Source organism: Diabrotica virgifera, chromosome 7 (assembly GCF_917563875.1).
Source record: "Diabrotica virgifera virgifera chromosome 7, PGI_DIABVI_V3a".
In the NCBI taxonomy this organism is placed as follows: Eukaryota; Metazoa; Arthropoda; class Insecta; order Coleoptera; family Chrysomelidae; genus Diabrotica; species Diabrotica virgifera.
Genome location: NC_065449.1, coordinates 135545089 through 135565380, shown reverse-complemented (window position 1 = coordinate 135565380; position 20292 = coordinate 135545089). Strand labels below are relative to the sequence as shown.

General features: G+C 35.5%; 1 protein-coding gene across 1 annotated transcript in view; it reads right to left on the bottom strand.

Moving 5' to 3' along the window:
• Positions 1–20292, bottom strand: part of LOC126888617 (uncharacterized protein DDB_G0283697-like) — a 39411-nt gene that overhangs the window by 4401 nt on the left and 14718 nt on the right. The window contains exon 2 of the mRNA XM_050656973.1: positions 8582–9154. Within this exon, the coding sequence (XP_050512930.1) occupies positions 8582–9154 (573 nt within the window). The remainder of the gene's footprint in view (positions 1–8581; positions 9155–20292) is intronic.

Genomic DNA, 20292 nt, shown 5'->3' with positions numbered 1-20292 from the left:
TAAACCACACTTACTCAAATGATCAACCCACGTGTACGTTGAAACATCTTCGGATTGAATACTGGAGTCCTTCAATTTATGGCAGATATAACCAGCCAAATTCTCCAAACCATCATACTCGAGGTCACTAATGTTTTTTCATTCTAACTCTCATTGAAAACTTGAAAATCCACAACTGTTTCGTTGTTAGAATCCAGCCTTTGGATCAATTGTCCAGAAATTGGTAAATCTGGGATGTCGTCTGTTTAAACGTTCGAAAATTCGTTCCGTTGTCTCTCCTACCCGTATATAACTTTTATAACATAAAATAAAGCTTTTTGTTAACACTTTAAAAAAATTTTAATGGGTTTTCCCCGAAAAGAACTTCATTTTTTGGTACTATGTATCACGTTAAAATATTTGATTTGGAATTTGAATGATAAGATCGTCTTTTTTATGAGCTACAAATTTACTTTTACTGGTTCTATAGACTAAGAATATACCATTTTTTCGTTTTTTTTATATGCTACATTTTTTCCAAGAATATTTTTTCGATATAATACTTACTTTTTGAGTATTTGCGAAAAACCGCCGAAAAACGTGTTTTTTTTTTGTTGAAAAGTAAATATTTTTAGTCGCAAGTGACTCTAGTACCTACTACTAAATTAACCTAGTACCTAAGTTAAAAAAACTCTATAGAACAAAAGTTGCTTAAACTTAGTCAGATCTGTTTCCGGACTTATTTTAAACGTATATTTTTTCACCCTCCAAGTAAAAGCAATCAACGGCACAAATTCAACTTTGAAGTGGGGGATGGGTAGAATCTAAATCCAAATTTTCATGCAATTAGGAGTTGACCCTGAAAATTATGTGTGTTTCTTTTTATCTTTTAAATCATTTTACTTAAAATCATTTTTTAACTATCAAATAATAATTACATATTGAGTTATTTTATTTTTTAAACTTTAATAATATTTATAAAAAATTTTACTTTCTTGTAATGTATTTTTAAAACAAGCAGTCATTTAAATAATTATTTTGTAACAATTTGTATTACTTAAGAATATAATAATTACACTTTGGTTTCGTAGTAAGTGTTTTTTAAGAATATTAATGTATAATTTTAAAATATTGTATTGCAAATAATTATCATTATTAAATGGTTATTATTTGTCAAGTATTCTTTTTCTTTTTTCACACCCTTATGTATGTAATAAAACTAAGGGACTTTCTGAAAGGTCAATCGTAGACTTTAAAGACACAAAAGAAGCGATACTTAAAAGTTACGCCCATTATATATCTTTATATCGTGGGAAATATACAATACAACACGAGCTCCAACCGCTCGACTAATACTCTTTAGAGCTGGCATCAGTGTGTGATCTCGCGTTGAACGGTAAATATCTAAAATTTCGTATATAAGTCCTCCCCTTTACTTTTCAGCGACGGATCTCGTTTCGCTGTAAATTTATCAGAAAAATTTAAGTACAAAAATCTTTTCCCCTCTAAGTGTGCCATGATTAATCTGTTAATTATAAAGATACTTATGAACAATATACTCCAATAATTAATTTCCTATTGGTGGATCTCGGGTTGTCCTCGATTTAGTCGGATCTCGCCTTGAGAAATTAATTATTGAAGTATATTGTTCATAAGTATCTTTATAATTAACATACAGTCGGAAAAATGAAAGAATACCCATGAACGAACATATAAAACACGCTGTATTTTTCTGTCACCGTGTCACAAAGAAAATTGTCCAGTGCAAGTACATGTAACAATAATTATTACATGTACTTGCGCTGGCCAATTTTTTGTGTGACACGGTGAGCGGAAAATACAGCGTGTTTTATATGTTCGTTCATGGGTATTCTTTCATGTTTCCGACTGTATTAATCATGGCACACTTAGAGGGGAAAAGATTTTTGTACTTAAATTTTTCTGATAAATTTACAGCGAAACGAGATCCGTCGCTGAAAAGTAAAGGGGAGGACTTATATACGAAATTTTAGATATTTACCGTTCAACGCGAGATCACACACTGATGCCAGCTCTAAAGAGTATTAGTCGAGCGGTTGGAGCTCGTGTTGTATTGTATATTTCCCACGATATAAAGATATATAATGGGCGTAACTTTTAAGTATCGCTTCTTTTGTGTCTTTAAAGTTTACGATTGACCTTTCAGAAAGTCCCTTAGTTTTATTACATACATAAGGGTGTGAAAAAAGAAAAAGAATACTTGACAAATAATAACCATTTAATAATGATAATTATTTGCAATACAATATTTTAAAACTATACATTAATATTCTTAAAAAACACTTACTACGAAACCAAAATGTAATTATTATATTCTTAAATAATACAAATTGTTACAAAATAATTATTTAAATGATTGCTTGTTTTAAAAATACATTACAAGAAAGTAAAATTTTTTATAAATATTATTAAAGTTTAAAAAATAAAATAACTCAATATGTAATTATTATTTGATAGTTAAAAAATGATTTTAAGTAAAATGATTTAAAAGATAAAACGAAACACACATAATTTTCAGGGTCAACTCCTAATTGCATGACAATTTGGATTTAGATTCTACCCATCCCCCACTTCAAAGTTGAATTTGTGCCGTTGATTGCTTTTACTTGGAGGGTGAAAAAATATATGTTTAAAATAAGTCCGGAAACAGTTCTGACTAAGTTTAAGCAACTTTTGTTCTATAGAGTTTTTTTTAACTTAGGTACTAGGTTAATTTAGTAGTAGGTACTAGAGTCACTTGCGACTAAAAATATTTACTTTTCAACAAAAAAAACACGTTTTTCGGCGGTTTTTCGCAAATACTCAAAAAGTAAGTATTATATCGAAAAAATATTCTTGGAAAAAATGTAGCATATAAAAAACGAAAAAATGGTATATTCTTAGTCTATAGAACCAGTAAAAGTAAATTTGTAGCTCATAAAAAAGACGATCTTATCCTTCAAATTCCAAATCAAATATTTTAACGTGATACATAGTACCAAAAAATGAAGCTCTTTTCGGTGAAAACCCATTAAAATTTTTTTAAAGTGTTAACAAAAAGCTTTATTTTATTTTATAAAAGTTATATACGGGTAGGAGAGACAACGGAACGAATTTTCGAACGTTTAAACAGACGACATCCCAGATTTACCAATTTCTGGACAATTGATCCAAAGGCTGGATTCTAACAACGAAACAGTTGTGGATTTTCAAGTTTTCAATGAGAGTTAGAATGAAAAAACATTAGTGACCTCGAGTATGATGGTTTGGAGAATTTGGCTGGTTATATCTGCCATAAATTGAAGGACTCCAGTATTCAATCCGAAGATGTTTCAACGTACACGTGGGTTGATCATTTGAGTAAGTGTGGTTTATGTAAACCATCAGACACTCTCTTGTCATATATTAAGTAACTGGAGACAATTTTTCCTTCCACATAATTGGTGATTCCATTTTGGTAACTAAAAATTATTTAGAAAACCTTATGTCCAAAAGTGTAACTGTAGACTGTTCTAACAAAGCGAACAAGTTATTTTTTAGGTCTCGGATGTACTTCCGAATTAAAGAATTAAACAAGTCTCTTAACAACCTGACATTGCGTAAAAGAAAAATTATGAAAAGTGCTACATAGTTGCTGTATGTACGTCTATTTCACATGCACAAAATTTAAATAAAGTGCATGGCATGAAAACTTTAAAACTTATTTTTGTCTTTTCCAAGCCTCTTACTTAAATCTGATGAAATACATTATTTAAAAAGTAAAAATTTTTGTTTTTTTATCAATCATTAAATTTATGGTTTTATTTTGAGGCTTTTCTTCCCCTTGGTAAAAATTATATTTACTAATGTGTAGGCCACTAATCAATTTTTGCCAACTAACGAAATATAATAATTTTAGTAGATATCGATTATATGAATATTTCTATTTTCCGGACACCAATATAATCAAGAAACTGGGAACTTTACAAATAACTGAAAATCAATTTAAATAAAAGTAAATAGTTTAATAATTTTCCTCTAAACTATAAAAATCACTTAGTTTCTTTTAGTCATAATTCATTCATTTGTACTATTCTCAAATTTCATTCGCGTTCGTATTACGAACGCATAGACGGGACTATGCTTTACTCTGTTGTTAACGTCATGCGCCAATCGGACGAGCTTACGTAACTAGAATATCAGGGCGTGCATATTTCCGGGTCCAAGCAAGCAAGCATTATGATTAAACCCGACCCGTGAGACTTGTTCACCCTTTATTAATTACGTTCGGGTGTAACAATTCATTGGAGCGAGTTGTTTTAACTCGTGTCATTGACAGGAGTCACCTCACCTCGCTCCAATGCTCCAGGCCATCCCTTTCCCCCCCATAGCACGCTGATGCGCGATGGGGGCACAACTATCAGCCAAATGCTCTTCACGTTAAAATCCTGGGTAATAAGATTTTAATGTGGTGTCCTAATCGGTTTGAAAACTAGGCCAGCGTGAAGCGCTTTGAGCCTTTAACTACTTGTGATTTGTCCGCGGTTCTGTTTTTGCTTGCTTGGGTCCCAGACTTAAGGTCTGGTCCCAAATGTATTTACTATTAAGTGCTATCTATTTTTGTTTGCCTTTGTTTTCGTCTCCTTTGCTGTCGTTGTTTCTTTATAGAGTTACGAACTGTCGTCTTTTGTTGTTCTGTATACTTATTCCACTATTTGCTGCTTTGGTCTCTTGTGTTTCCATCGGTGGAAAGCGTCGTACCCTAGCATCTCACGCAGTATGGGGCTCGGATGGTTTTCTAATTCTGGGAATTTTATCCTAGCTCTTTCTGTCATGGTGTCTATGACTCTTACTTGTTGCAGGTCTCTGAAGAGGAATCTCTCTGCAACGTATCTAGGTACGTCTACTGCTTCCCTTAGGCTGTTGTTGTGTGCCGCTTGTATCTTCTTTTTTGCTGAATTGCATACTTGCCCCCATGCGAGAGATGCGTATGTCAATATCGGGATTATTATGCTGTTTATTAGTCTAAGCTTTGTCTTTGTTTTTAGCTTGCTTTTTCTGCCCGTTAGACCTCTTATTGACGCTTTTGCGGCGTTTGTTTTTCTTATCGTGTCTTCTACGTGTTTTTGGAATGTTAGTCCTTTGTCCATTATTACGCCTAGATATTTTGCGTTGTCTTTCCACTCGATGGGGTTTTCTTGCAGTGTTAGTCGTTCGTCTGGCTGTTCTCTTCTTTTCTTGAACATTACCGCTTGTGTTTTTTCTGCATTGATGGCGATTTTCCATTTTAGGCACCATTCTTCAATGTCTTGTAGAGCTGTTTGTAGGTTGTTCACCGTTACGTCAATATTTCGGTGTTTGGCCGCTATTGCTGTGTCGTCTGCATAAAGGCTTAACATTGTACCAGGTGTTCTTGGTATGTCTGCGGTGTATATAGAGTACAGTAGAGGCGACAGGACTGCTCCTTGTGGTACCCCAGCTTCTGGTGTTCCGAGTTCTGATAGGACTTGTCCTATCCGAACTCTGAACCTCCGTCCACGTAGGTACGACTGGATCAGTCTCGTTATCGCCTCACCGTATCCGTACTCTCGCATTTTGTATATTAGGCCCTTATGCCACACTCTGTCAAAAGCTTTGCTGACGTCCAGGAAAGCTGCACTTGTGTATTGTTTGTCGTTGAATCCAGCTGCTATGTACTCTGTTAGTCTGAGTACTTGCAGTTCGCTTGAGTGTTCAGCTCTGAATCCAAATTGTGCCTCTGGAATGATTTCTAGTCTTTCCGTCTCAGTTTGTAGTCGGCTCAGTATTATTCTCTCGACTATTTTGCTGATTGCTGGTAGCAAGCTTATCGGCCTATAATTTTGCGGAAATGTGCTATCTTTGCCAGGTTTCGGTATCATTATGACATGGGCCTCTTTCCATTGATTCGGGAATTTTTTGTACCGTAGTATCCCATTTACTATGTTGGTTAGGTATACTATCGCTCTCGCCGGTAGGTATTTTAGGGCTCTGTTTGTGATTTTGTCTGGGCCTGGTGCTTTTTTGGGTGAACATTTTCTGATGTGCACGTTTATTTCTGCTGGTGATGTTGGCAGGATTTCTTCTTCTACCGGGTTTTCTGGTCTATTTCTCTGATTTTCTACTTCAGCTATGAAGTCCACATCCTCGTTTTCGTCGTAGTTTAGTCTGCATTCTCTTTCGAGTGTGTTCTTCATTGCCTCTGCCTTTTCTTCGGTAGTATACACTATACCTCTTTCGCTGTGTAGTGGTGGGATAGGTTTTCTATCATTTCGAAGCACTCTTTGTAGTTTCCAAATATTTTGCATATTTGGCCCTTGTTCGTCTGTTTCTTGTATGTATTTGTTCCATGTTTCGCTACGGTGTTCTTTTAGTGCTTCTTTGACTTCTCTTGCTAGCCTGTTTGCTCTGCTTTTGTCCATTTGGTGTCCTGTTCTTCTGGCTCTTTGTTTGGCTCTGTTTTTTTCCCGAATCAAGTCTTTTATCTCTTGTGTTATTTCTTTGAACCTTCCCGATTTTGTTTCGACTTCTTCCTCTGTAGTGCTGTTTCTTAGTGCTTCTTGTATTATACGTTCTAGTTCTAGCACTTTTTCTTCTATTTGTTCTGGGCTATTTATTGTTGGAATGGTGTTTATTCCTTGACTCACCAGTCTTTTAAAGTTTGTCCATTTAGTGTTCTTTTTGGTTCTTTTCGTGGTGGTCTCTTCTGTCCATGTGCCTAATTCCAGTAAAATTGGGTTGTGGTCCGATTCTCCTTCTGTTAGTGTATGCAGTTCTGTCTGTATTTCTAAGCCTCTTGCAACTACAATGTCTATGTGTGTTGGAAGTCCATTTGATGGATAGTGGGTTGGTTCTATTGGTCCCATTGCCTCTGTATCCTCGTTGTTTTCTATATAGTGGTTTAGTATACGTCCGTTTCTGTTCGTACCTCTATCGTTCCAATTTGGGGATCTTGCGTTCAGGTCTCCTATAATTATTGCAGGTTCGTTTGTATGTAGGAACTCATTTAGATCGTCGTCTGACAGTGGGTCTAGTGGTCTTACATATGCAGAGGTTATCCTGATTTCACCCTGTTCCATTTGTACCCTCACTGTAGTGGCTTCCATATTTACCAGTTGTGGTGTAGGTACCCTAATATGTTTTATGCCTCTTTTTATTAGGATAGCTGTGCCTCCCGATCTTCCTGTGTTGTCGTTCCTGTATACGTCGTAGCCTGGAAACTTTAGTCTGATGTTGTTAGTTAATTTTGTTTCTTGTAGGGCTACTACGTCCATTTCGTACCTGTTGACCAGTTCGTCCAAGGTGTTTTGGTTGGTCCTTATTCCTCCTGAATTCCAGGAGCCTATCCTCAAGTATCCCAAATTGGTTCGTCTTAGTTCAGCGACAACTTGAGTTCACTAATCGCTTTGTACACTAAGGATGTGACTACATCCTTTAGCATGTCTGTGAGGTCGTTCTGGTTTATTAGTGACTCTTTTATGCCCTCTGCTGTGTTTTTCGTTGCCTGTGCATACGATTTTCCATTTGTACGTTCTCTGGGCGTTTGTTGTTGCCTCTGTTGTGTCGGTTGGTTCTGATTTCTTCCCCAGGTTGGGAATTTTGGACATCCTCTGAAGCTTGCTGGATGGCTTCCTTGACAGTTTGCACAGGTTGCTGTTTCTTTTCTTGGTCTCTGGCATTCCTTGCTGATGTGGTCATCTCCACATTTCACGCATTTAGGGTCTTTGTGGCATGCCGATTGTGCGTGGTGGTACCCTTGACAGTTGAAACACTGTGTGGGTCCTGTTGGTTTTTTCAGTGTTTCAACTGTTACCTTCATGTATCCAATGCTGCTTATTTTCAGGGCTTTTCTTGTGTCTTCTTTGTTTATTGTTATAATAAACATTGGTAGGCTTCTTTTGTCCTTCTTTCTTGAACTCATATTTTTGGCTTCATTGCATTTTATTTCGTATTCATCATCTAAGTCTTTTATGATGTCTTCGGGTTTTGTATTTGTGGGTAATCCTCTTATTACCAATTTTTGGTCCGTCTTGTCTTCTTCCAATGGAAAGGCTATCCATTGTATTGCTTTTATGTCTTTGCTATAATCCTCGATGACGTGCGTCATTTTCCTATAATCTTCTATGTTCTTTGTTTGTATTAGTACCTCACGGCCACTTCTTGACAACTTGTTGCTGGTTATTACACCTTTCTTTTGTGCTAGTGTCAAGATATCTTTTATTTCACTCACCGACTGTAGCTTTATAACCGGTGGTTTTTTGTATTTTTTGGTACTATCTGCGGGTATTTGCTGTACTTCGTCTATCTCCATCGTGTTTTCGTTGTCGTTTTCCTCTTTTTGGTTATTTTTGGCTTCTGTGGCCGTCGTCTTTTTTGGTGGGTGTATCGGTTCTATTGGACCTTTGGGTAGGGAGTAGTCTTCATTTTCTGGGGTATGGGGTCTCATAGCTTTTCTTGCTACTGTTTCCCATTTTTCTTCTTCTTTGTTTTTTGGTTTTTCTTCTGTTTCTTTTTCCTTTAGGGCAGGAAAGTCCTCTTTTGGCTTATTTTTCGGTATTGTACCGTTGTTCTTTGCCCCTTTATTTACTTTGGTGGGTTGTACTTGTTTGGTGGGTGTGGCCTCCTTGTTCTTTGTGGTAGGCGTGGTCTTCATGTTTTGGTTTTCGGCGAGTTGATCAAATCTTTCGTCCATGCGTTTGAGCAAAGTTTTGTTGGTCTGAACCATAGTGTTTTTCAGATCCTCGATTTGTGCCTTTAGGCTTTTTATTTCCTCGTCTCTTGCCTTTAGGTCGTCAGCTTGTTGCTGTATGACTTTTTTCAAAGTCTCTATCTCCTCGTGTTTTTCGTCTTCGCTCACGTTGAGTGGTGACGTTCTTTGCCTTTTTGAGGCAGGTTTTTTGGCCGTTTCGTGGTCCATATCTTCATCATATTTTGTCTCTTCATCCGTAGTGTAGTCATCTTTATTATTCTTTTTCTCAATCCTCTTTTTCGTCTTTTTCTTTTTTGGTAGGTCAGGTTCCCTGAACTTTCCTCCACCGTCGCTCAGGGTCATCAATCCTCCTGTTGTTTTCTTTCTGCCTTCGTTATCGGACTCCATCCTCAGGGTCACCAATCCTCCTGGTGTTTTCTTTTTTCTATCTTCGTTTTCTGTTTCCAACTCCTGGAATAGGTTCAGATTCACTTTACGTGAATCTGCATAGGGGTGGAAGGGGACAGACAGTGATTTACCACTGTTGGACATGTCGTCAGGGAGGGAAAAATCGCTTTGATGAGCCTTTTTTGCCGCCGTCTGGCCCGTTGCCAGCACGGTTTTAGGGTAGGCAGCCCTAGACAATTCACGGTTGTTCACGTACCCAGACAGAACTGGGTACGGGGATCCTCTTGCTGTCTCAACCTACTCGCCAAGGGGCCGTTTCTGCAACCGTGTAGGTTTCAAAAATACTACACCTTGCAGTGTCTACCCTTACGGAGCACAGTAGGTGTCCCGACGGACTCTCCGAGAGCCCGTTTGCTTATTCTGCTAACTAATTCTTATATACAGCGTCTCAGAAAACCGATAAAAATTTCCTAAGTTCACTGCATACAAAAACCCGTTTTTGCCTCTATTCTGGCCTTTAGAAGCCGAGTGCTTGATTTGCAACCGTGTCTTACATCCACGGTGGTCTGAAAAGACCAGCTAATCAAGCTTCCTCTTTTTCTTCAGGCGGTTTTTCTGCTGTACCCTTTTGCTGCTCGCACGTCTTACTTCTACGGTGACCGGCACCGTACTCTCCTGCGACTATTTCCGGGTCCCGGTGAATTCGTATCTATTTTAATCCCCATCCTAATTACAGACCAACTGGCAACTCTGGTGCGCAGTTAAATTTTTAAATAACGCATTAACTACCGGTGAATTGGTAACTTTCATTTTTTAAGTATTGTTGATAATCTAATATCGGTATTCCAGGTATTTAGCGCTGCACTCCTAGAAAATGGAAAAAATGTCACAGGAAGTGAAACCGATGATGAAACGAAACGCAAAAGAGAAAACTTGGATGATTGTTTTAATAGAAGTAAAATTAAAAAACGGTCACCAAGCAAAGCAGGCAACGAAAACAAGGAAGACATGGAAAATGTTATGATTACAATAATGAAAGAGCTAATGAATAAAAACGATGAAATGCTTCAGGAAATAAAACAAATAGGGAAAGAATAACAAAAAACCAATAAAGAGTTAATGGGTGTAAAAGCAGAGAAACAAAAACTAAAAAAAGAAGTAAAACAGCTACATGAATGAATGGAGCAACTGGAGAAATTTAGCAAAAAGAAAAGCTTGATCGTAACTGGGTTGAAAGTAGAAACAAATGATTATAAAAAATTAAAAGAAGAAATGGAAAATTTCAGAGCCCAAGAGTTGCAAATACAAATAAAACTAAGAAGTGCAAAAAAATAGGAGAAACAGTATGCGCAATAGAAACAGAAGCCCTCACGGATAAAATGGAAATCCTAAACAAGAAACGTAAACTAAAACAGCATAAAGATCGTATCTATATAAACAACGATTGGACATCGAAAGAAAAAGAAATACAAAAGGAAATAACTAAAATAGCAAAGGACGAAAGAAGCAAAGGTAAGCAAACAAAAATCGGCTACAAGAAATTAATAGTGAATAGCAAAATCTAGATATGAGACGAACAGAGAGAACAGCTGATAGAAAATTTAAAAAACTAATAAACGAAGAACAGCGGCTGAAATATGATATTGACATGGCAAAAAAAGACTAGGAAATGCAAACGGTTAACGAAAACAAAATAACGCACACAAAATAAAGAAAGAATCTCAATAAGAAGAAAAGAACAAAACCCATTAGAATGGGCTCTTGGAATATTAGAACCATGCTGGCAGCAGGTAAGATGCAAGAAATAGCTCTTGAAATGAAAAAATACCAACTAGAAATCCTAGCCGTACAGGAAATACGATGGAAAAAAGAAGGAAAAATTGAGAAGAAAAACTTTAGCATGTATTATTCGGGAGAAAACAAACAGGGAACGAATGGTACGGCATTTATGGTGAACAAAAAAATGAGGGAAAAACTGATACAATTCAAAGCAGTTAATGAAAGGATATCTTACATAAGAAAATAAACAAGCCCACATCTCGATAGTCAATTGCTATGCACCCACCGAAGAAATAAACCAAGAAGATAAAACAGAATTCTAAGACATCCTGGAAGAAACCTGTGAAAATATTCCGAGGAATGACATATTAATAATATTGGGTAATTTCAATGCAAAGATCGGAAAGGAGGACTATAATCGTAATGTAGCTGGCAAAGAAACCATTCATTAAACTACGAATGATAATGGAGGAGAAATCTGCAACCTAGCAGCAGCAACAAATACATATATAGTTAGTACTGGGCATAAACATAAAAAAGAAAACAAAATAACATGGATGATACCAGGAAGAATGGATGGAAACCAAATAAATCATACTCTAATTTCGAAAAAGTGGACACAAATAGTACAAGACGTAAGGTCATATAGAGGGGCAAATGGAGGCACTGACCACATATTGTTGATAGCAAAACTTAAGATGAAAATAATCAAAGCAAATAATCATAAGGAAGGAAAAAGGAGGAAATGGAATATAGCCAATCTGAAAACGCAAGAAACAAAGCAACAATATACAGAACAACTGGAACAGAAATTGGGTCAGTACGAGCACATAGAAATAGAAGGAGAATGGAAAAACATAAAGAACAGCATAGTAAAGACAGCAGAACAAATAATAGGATTCCAAAAAAACAAAGAATCGAAAGAATGGTTTGATGAGGAATGTCACCAAAAAAGTCAACTGAAGCACCTCGCAAGAAACAAATAGCTACAAAGTGCCGAACAGGAACAACTGGGCCAATATAGAAAAGAAAAACAAGAAGCATTGAAACTCTATAGAAGAAAGAAGAACACATGGATCTCTGAACAAATGCAAGAATTAGAAACGAATAATAAAGACAACAAGAAATTGTTCGAATAGATAAAACAACAACACAGTACCAAAAAATCTGTCCCAAAAATAAACAAAAAAGATTGGGAAAAACATTTCACGGACCTATACAAAAACGACAATAAGGCATATTCAGAGGATGAGGATATAAGAGATAACAGAGATGAAGAGGAAGTCGCACCTACTTATTAGGAATTCATGGAGGTATTAAAACAACTAAAAGTAAACAAAACGCCAAGGCCAGATGAAATCAACAAGAACTGATCATCAACGGCGGAGAGGAGCTCATGAAGCGAATGCACAAGTTAATGGTTACAATTTGGAAGGACGAAAGCATGCTCATAGAATGGAAAAACGGACACATCGCACCAATCTTTAAGAAAGGGGATCCAACTAAGTGCTGCAACTACAGACCAATTATGCTACTAAATACAACGTATAAGATATTGACCACAATTATAAGAAACCGACTAAATCAATACACAGAAAAAATTATAGGACCATATCAACAGGGTTTTAGAACAATAGATCAAAGGAAGATCAACAATAGATGCAATACACGTACTGACACAAACAATTGAAAAAAGCTATGAACATGACATAGAATTACACATACTATTCATCGACTTCCAACAGGCCTTCAACAGCTTATACAGACAACAGTTATTAAAAGAAATGAAAAAAATGCTGAAAAAAAGACTAACTAAAATGACAATAAAAGACTCAACAGCAAAAGTTAAAACAAATGAGGGCGATACAAGTGACATCAAAATAAAACTTGAAGTAAGACAAGGAGACAGTCTGTCAACAACAAACGACACTATTTAATATCGCTCTAGAAGGAGTAATTAGGGACACAGGGCTGAAAAAGACAATTATTCAAAGCTCAACACAGATCATAGGATATGCAGATGAACTGGGACTGGTAGCACGAGATAAAAAAAGACTAGAAGAGGCACTTTTAACCCTGGTAAGAGAAGCAAAGACGAGAGGACTAAATCAATCAGAATAAAACAAAATATCTTATTAGACCAGGACGCATCTGTAAAAATATTAGTACATTTGGACGTTGAGAGGTGACTCAAATTTTTTTGCAGAAATTGCTTGAAAATAAATCAAATAATAATATTTGAGTTATCCTCCCTCTCAAAAAGGTCCGGAACATTGTTTAAATAATCAAAATGTCAAAAAATTAAGGAAAAATTCGATTTTCTGCTTGGTTTTTTGATTATAACTTTAAAAGTATTCATTTCCGAGAAAAGTTGTACTGACATAAAAGTTGCGTAATTAAATTTCCTACAATATAGAATTAGTTAAAAATTTAAAAAATAGTCACCCTTGTTGTAAAATAGCAATAATTGTGAAAAAAACATACGAAAACAAGTATTCGCATTTTACGTTTCTCAACCATTTATGCTACACTGAGGACCTTCATATTTCACCCTGAAAAATTTTATGATACAGTAAAACAGTATTGTAAATTTCATTAAGATCGGTTCAATAAATTTTGCAATCCAGCTTTCGTAAAAGCAATTCATTTTTTCAAAATGTTACAGGACTAAAAATAAAGCAGATACCAAGTTAAAAATTGTTTTGCATATAGAAGTGTACTGTACCTTTCATTTGCAATTTTGCAAAATTAAAATCGCTTAACACCACGGCGTCAGGAATTTTTTTAAATAAACATTAATTATTGGTGCTACGCGCAGGACAGCGGATAGGTTGCTCTGATTGACCATTCCAATGACCTTTGATAATGATTGATACATTTTAATTTTTATGACATTTCGATATAAATAAATAAATTTGTTTATTGCAAAATAAAAACACATACTCTATCCTTTGAAATAACACTTTTATTAGCAAAAACTTTCTTTGTTCATATATTTTAACTTAAATAATAAAAGTTTATTATTTTTAAACATATGCAATTGTTTAAACAATATTTCACAAACAATAATAAAATTAGTTTGATTTTTGTGGAATTAAAAAATTAAAATACAACAAAATATAGAGTAAGAAAATAATTTATTAGATAAAGATTGGAAGAAATTTTGGTGGAAATCAACCTGTGTGAATCAAACACCGCTGTCCTGCGCGTAGCACCAAAAATTATTGTTTATTTCAAAAAATTTCTGACGCCGTGGTAATTAATCGATTTTAATTTTGAAAATTGCAAATGAAAGGTACAGTACACTTTTATAAGCAAAAAAAAATTCAACTTGCCATCTGCTTTATTTTCAGTCCTGTAACATTTTGAAAAAATGAATTTTTTTTGCGAAAGCTGTATTGCAAAATTTATTTTGCAAAATCTATTGAACCGATCTTAATGAAATTTACAGTATTGTTTTACTGTATCATAAAGTTTTTTTGGGTGAAATATGAAGGTTCTAAGTGTAGCATAAATGGTTGAAAAACGTAAAATGCGAATACTTGTTTTTGTATGGTTTTTTCGCAATTATTGCTATTTTGCAACTAGGGTGACTATTTTTTTAATTTTTAACCAATTCCATATTGTAGTAAATTGAATTACGCAACTTTTATGTCAGTACAACTTTTCTCGGAAATGAATACTTTTAAAGTTATAATCAAAAAACGAAGAAAAAAATCGAATATTTTCTTCAATTCTTGACATTTTGATTATTTAAACAATGTTCCGGACCTTTTTGAGAGGGAGGATAACTCAAATATTATTATTTGATTTATTTTCAAACAATTTCTGCAAAAAAATTTGAGTCACCTCTCAACGTCCATCTCAAAACAGATCCGCCCTGGACTATATAAGCACACGAGACAATGTAAACAGAATAGCAGAAATAAAGATAGGTGAAAATACATTCCAGAGAGTAGATTGCTTCAAATACCTGGGGGTGATGGTGGACGGCAAAAACGGAAGGAGTATAGAGATAAACGACAGAATTAAAGCAGGTAATAGAGTATATTGGAAATATCACCAACTACTCAAGGACAAAAACCTGAGCAAAAAAAAACAAAATCAAAAATATACACAGCAGCAATCAGATCAGTGATAGCCTATGGAGCAGAAGTAATGTGCCTTACGAAAAAAGACGAAGAAAAGTTAAAAATAATTGAGAGAAAAATTATAAGGATACATGGCCCAGTAAAGACAGAAACAGGGGAATATTGAAAGCTGATGAACCATGAAATAATAAATATAAATAAAGGAGAAGATATAGTAAAATTCATTAAATCACAAAGCCTCAGCCTCAAAGAAGTGCGGAAGCCCATATGACAGCCCTGGGCACTAAGGCTATCTTCTCCCGGTGAGGGTGGTTATCCCTTATCCGAGGGGTGGAATAATTGATACGCTTACTTGTTGAGTTGGTTTATTTACACTCGCATTAGTATAAGCTGGTAGCACCTCACCCAAAGAACATCTCGTGTAGAAAGAGACACTATCTTTAATGTGGAAATATTACGTCTGATCACCAAAACAGAATGACGAATGTCTAATATAATAATAAAGAATTCCCTTGTTATAGTTTAACTATTTATATATTTAGAAATGCCTATTCAGCATCGACCATGAAAAGTGTTTATAATTGACTCTGCAATTATTAGTGAATCGTGATCTTGGCTAACAATATTTATATAATCGAATGAAGGTTGTAATGTTGTTTTGATGACATAAATAACTGAAAGTAATTATCGTAGATAATTACAGGGTGTTTTTAAGATATATCTACTGAGTACAGATGAATTCTTGTACACCTTCCCTTTTTAGGAATTTTCCGACTACGGGGAGGGAAATATGCAAGTCGTGCTACCAACCCATACTGTGTTGTAATCAATACAAAAAAATTTATTTTATATACAACCTCCTAAGCCTACGCAAATACATAAATAATATAAAATGTTCGTTTAACAACATTGTTTCGTAACACTTGTCACTCACTGTGTTTTCGGATTGTAAGCATATAATCTATTCTTATGTATTTCCTTGATATTATTGTTTTCTATTCTGATTTTACAATTAACGTTATTTACTTCTGTTATCGTGAAAGGACCTACATAAAAACTATCAAACTTACCATTCTCTTCCCTTTTTACAAGGACTAGGTCTCCTATTTTAAAGTGTTGTGGTGTCGCTTTGAGCCTATTCTTTTCTTGCCGCTCTTTTTTGTGTTTTAATAAGAAGGTTCTGGCTCTCTCGTGTGCGCTTTGTAGTTTGTATCGTAACTCATTGTAGTAGGCATCTATATTGTAACATGGTTGAATCTCATGTGTAAGGTCTTCCGGTAGGTTAACCTTCCTGCCATATAACAGTTCGAACGGTGTGTATCCATGATACGCGTTAGGGGTTGTATTGTAGCAGTATGTGAACATTCTGCAACACACATCCCAATTTTCTCTGTCTTCGTCTATGAATGCTCTTACGTACTCGTTCAACGTTCTGTGTAGTTTTTCGCAACTTCCAATGGACTGTGGGTGGTATGCCGTTAAAAAGTTGTGTTCTATTTTTAATAGCTTTGTTAATTCCTGCATTACTTCGTTCTTATACTCTGTGCCTTGGTCTGTTCTTATTTGCTTCATGAGTCCGTATGTTGGTATGAAATGATCAAAGATTCCTCTTGCTATTGTCTCTGCTTCTTTATTGCACACTGGTATGCTGACCGCGTATTTTGTCAGTTCGCACAACATTGTGATACAGTATTTATTACCTTCATTACTTCTCGTGAATGGACCTATTGTATCTATGTATACTATGTCCCATGGTTTGGAAGATGTGTCCGATATCACGAACTCTTCGACATGTGTTCTTTTCGGTTTGTTAATTTGACATTTGTGGCATTGTTTTACGTATTTTCTTACGTCTTTTTCCAAATTTTTCCATCGGAATCTTGCCTTTAGCTTCTTAATTAGTCTGTTATTCCCTACGTGTCCTCCGAACATCGGGTGATTATGGTATTCTTCTATTAATCTGTGTTTTTCTTTGTCATCTTTTATTGTTTCTGGTACTTCACATATGTATATTTCTATATTCTTCAATTTTTTATTTCCTTCTTTAATAAATTCATCAATTGTGCACATTTTAAAAATAATATCATTTACGTATATTTTTACTTTACGTACTGCATTCTCTACCGCCAGCTTATCAAGCTGTACCAACGCTTGGTTTAAATCGAAACGATTCAATCCTGTGGCTATGCTTTTGCTGCATTTTATTTTGTTTTTGGCCCTAATGCTCAGTCTTGGTGAGATTAGTTCTGCTCCAAAGGACAAAATTGGTAGTCTATGCGCCTCTAAATTATTTAGTACCTTCCTTACTGTCTGTTTGGTGGCTTCTGGCTGTAGTGCGAGTTCACTTTCAGCCTTTGTTTGTCTTGCTTCTTTCTCTTTTTCTTTTGCTTGAGCTCTTGTTATAGCTAGTATATGGGCGTTGTCTATGTATAGGTTTTTTAGTTGATGCAATGTTATTCTTGAAAGACTATCTGCGTAGTTACTTTTCCCTGTTATATACTCTATTTCGAAGTCATATTCTTCTAGGTCTAATCTGATCCTCGTGAGTTTTGAGGTTGGTTCTTTCATTGCAAATAGGTGTGTCAAAGGTTTATGGTCTGTTTTTACTTTGAATGTTGGTGCTCCATATAGATAACATTTAAAATAATTAATTCCCCAATGAATCGCTAGTAATTCCTTAACGATTATAGGTTTATTACATTCTCCTTTACTAAAACTTCTTGATGCATATGTTATAGGTAGGTCAATTCCGTTGTAATCTTGACTTAGGATTGCTGAACAACTCTCATTGGATGCGTCTGTTGTTAAGATAAACTGTTTGTTGAAATCAGGATATTTTAAAATTGGTGGTTTCGTCAGAGATGCTTTAAGCTTTTTGAATGCTTTTTCACACTCCTCGGTCCACGAAAATTCTACTCCTTTCCTCGATAATTTGTTGAGTGGTCTGCATATTTCCGCAAAATTTTTAATAAAACGTCTGTAATAGTTGCAAAATGCTACAAATCTCTTTGTTTCTTCCGCTGTCTTAGGTGTCGGATATTGTTCAATTGCTGCATACTTCGCTTTGTCTGGTGATACTCCCTCTTGAGAAAGATCATGTCCTAAATATGTTACTTCCCTTCTAAAGAATTGACATTTTCCTGGGTTAAGTTTCAAATTGAATTTTCGACATGTCTCGAATGTCTTTTTCAGGTTGTCTAAGTGATGCTTTTCGGATATTCCAATTACTACGATATCGTCCATGTAAAGAAATGCTTTGTCTGGTGTTAATCCTGAAAATGCTATTGACATCATTCTTGAAAAGCTATTTGGGCTTACATTTAATCCAAAAGGTAATCTGGTAAATTGAAATGCTCCATTTTCTGTGCTGAACGATGTGTATTTTCTCGATGATTTTTCTAATGGTATCTGGTGAAAGCCTGACATTAAGTCTATAACTGAAAACCATTTTGCTCTTCCTAGTTGATCTAATATCGAATCTATTCTTGGTAATGGAAATTTGTCTGTAACTATCTTCTTGTTCAGTTGTCTAAAATCTATGCATAATCTCCATGCTTTTCCTCCATCTATAGCTTTTTTCGGTACCAGTACTACTGGGCTGTTGTACTCGGATGTAGATGGTTCTATGATTCCTTGGTCTCTTAGGTTTTGTACTTGTCGATTTAATTCCTCTGTTTGCGCATGAGGTGTCCTATAATTCTTGATATATACCGGAGTTTGGTCTTTAACTCTTAGTTTTTGTTCGTAGAAATTGTTACAGGTTAACATATCATGCCTTAGGGCGAATATGTCCGAATATTCCTCGCATAACGATACTAAGTTGTCTCGTATGTATTCTGGTATGTCTAATTTCAGTGATTCTCGTAATTCTTTTTTTCTGTCCTTGCTGTCGTTGACTAGCCTATATATATTGAATAGTTTAATATCCAACGTCCTGATTGTGCTTGCGTCTACATTTACTGTTTCGTACGTTGTGTTCAAAATTTTGATGTATGGATTATTACTTGAAATAATTGCTCTTGCTATGAATATTCCTGGTTGTATTTCTTGCTGTTCCACTGTCCTGTCTTTCTTTAACGTTTGAAAAATTTTTACGATTCTGTAAATTTCACATCTAGGCGGTATTATTATGGTGTCATTGTCTATATTATCCAGAATTTTCGTACTAATGTAACAATCGTTGTCCTCTTTAATGTGCATTTTAAGGTTTGCGTAATCTAGTATACATTGAAAGTTAGAAATAAAGTCTCTCCCAATGATTCCGTCTGTTGGAATTGGAAAGTTAGGTTCTACCAATTGAAAGATGTGTTCGAATCGAGTTCCTTTTACTTCGAGTGTTGTCTCAACTTCTCCCATTGTTTGCAACTCTCCTTTAGTGACTCCTTTTATTTTCGCCTTTGTGTTTGGTTTCACCTGTTCCTTCATAAAATCTTGTGAACATTTTAGTATTGAAATGTCAGCTCCTGTGTCTATGATAAAAGTGCTTGTGTTTTCAAGAATTCCTGTTTTCATTCGTACAAAGTTCGTTAGGTTTAGGTCGAAGTTGTAAATGTTATATTTTATTTCTGCCTGTGTGCTTCCAACTTGTTGTTCATTCAAAACCCCAACTGCTGGTTTTCTTGCTCTTCTTGACTGTCCTCTATTTCTAGTAATCTTACGTTCCTGTTACGTCCGCCTCTCTGGTTTCCTCTGTATGTTTGATTGTTAAATTGTCTGTATCCTCTGTTCGAATAATTTCGTTGATTGTCCGTTGCTTCTCCTTCGTTCCGTTGTCCGAAGTTATTTCTTCTTCCTCTGTCATATTTGCTATGATATCCTCTTCTGCATTGCTGCTGTCCTCTCCTATTCTCGTAGTTTGTCCTATAATTTAAGACTCTTCCTTGTGCATTTTCTTCAGTCGTATCGATCGACAAAAATTTAGATACTACTTCCTGCGGTGATGTAAAGTTACCTGCTTCCAGTATTATCTTAGCTTTCTCTGCATTAGCGTTTCGTTTCATTGTTGTTACTACGGCTTCCGTCGTATATTTCTTTGCTAAGTCAAGTGGCATTCCTTCCGCTATGTATGCTACTTTTAATTGTTCTGCTAACTCTTCCACTTCAGATGCATACAATGCTGCATCTCTATGCCCTTGCCTTTTTTTGGCTAATTTGGCTATTAAATTCTTCGGATTATCACCTTTTAATTCTTTCTTTAGTACTTCAGCTATCCGTGGAATTGTATCTTCTGTGGTTATTAGGTTCCTAGCCTTATTGGTGAGTCGCGCTTTTATTAGCGTTACAGCTGTGTCTTCATGACCTTCTGCCAATTTTCCAAGTAGTTCTAATGCG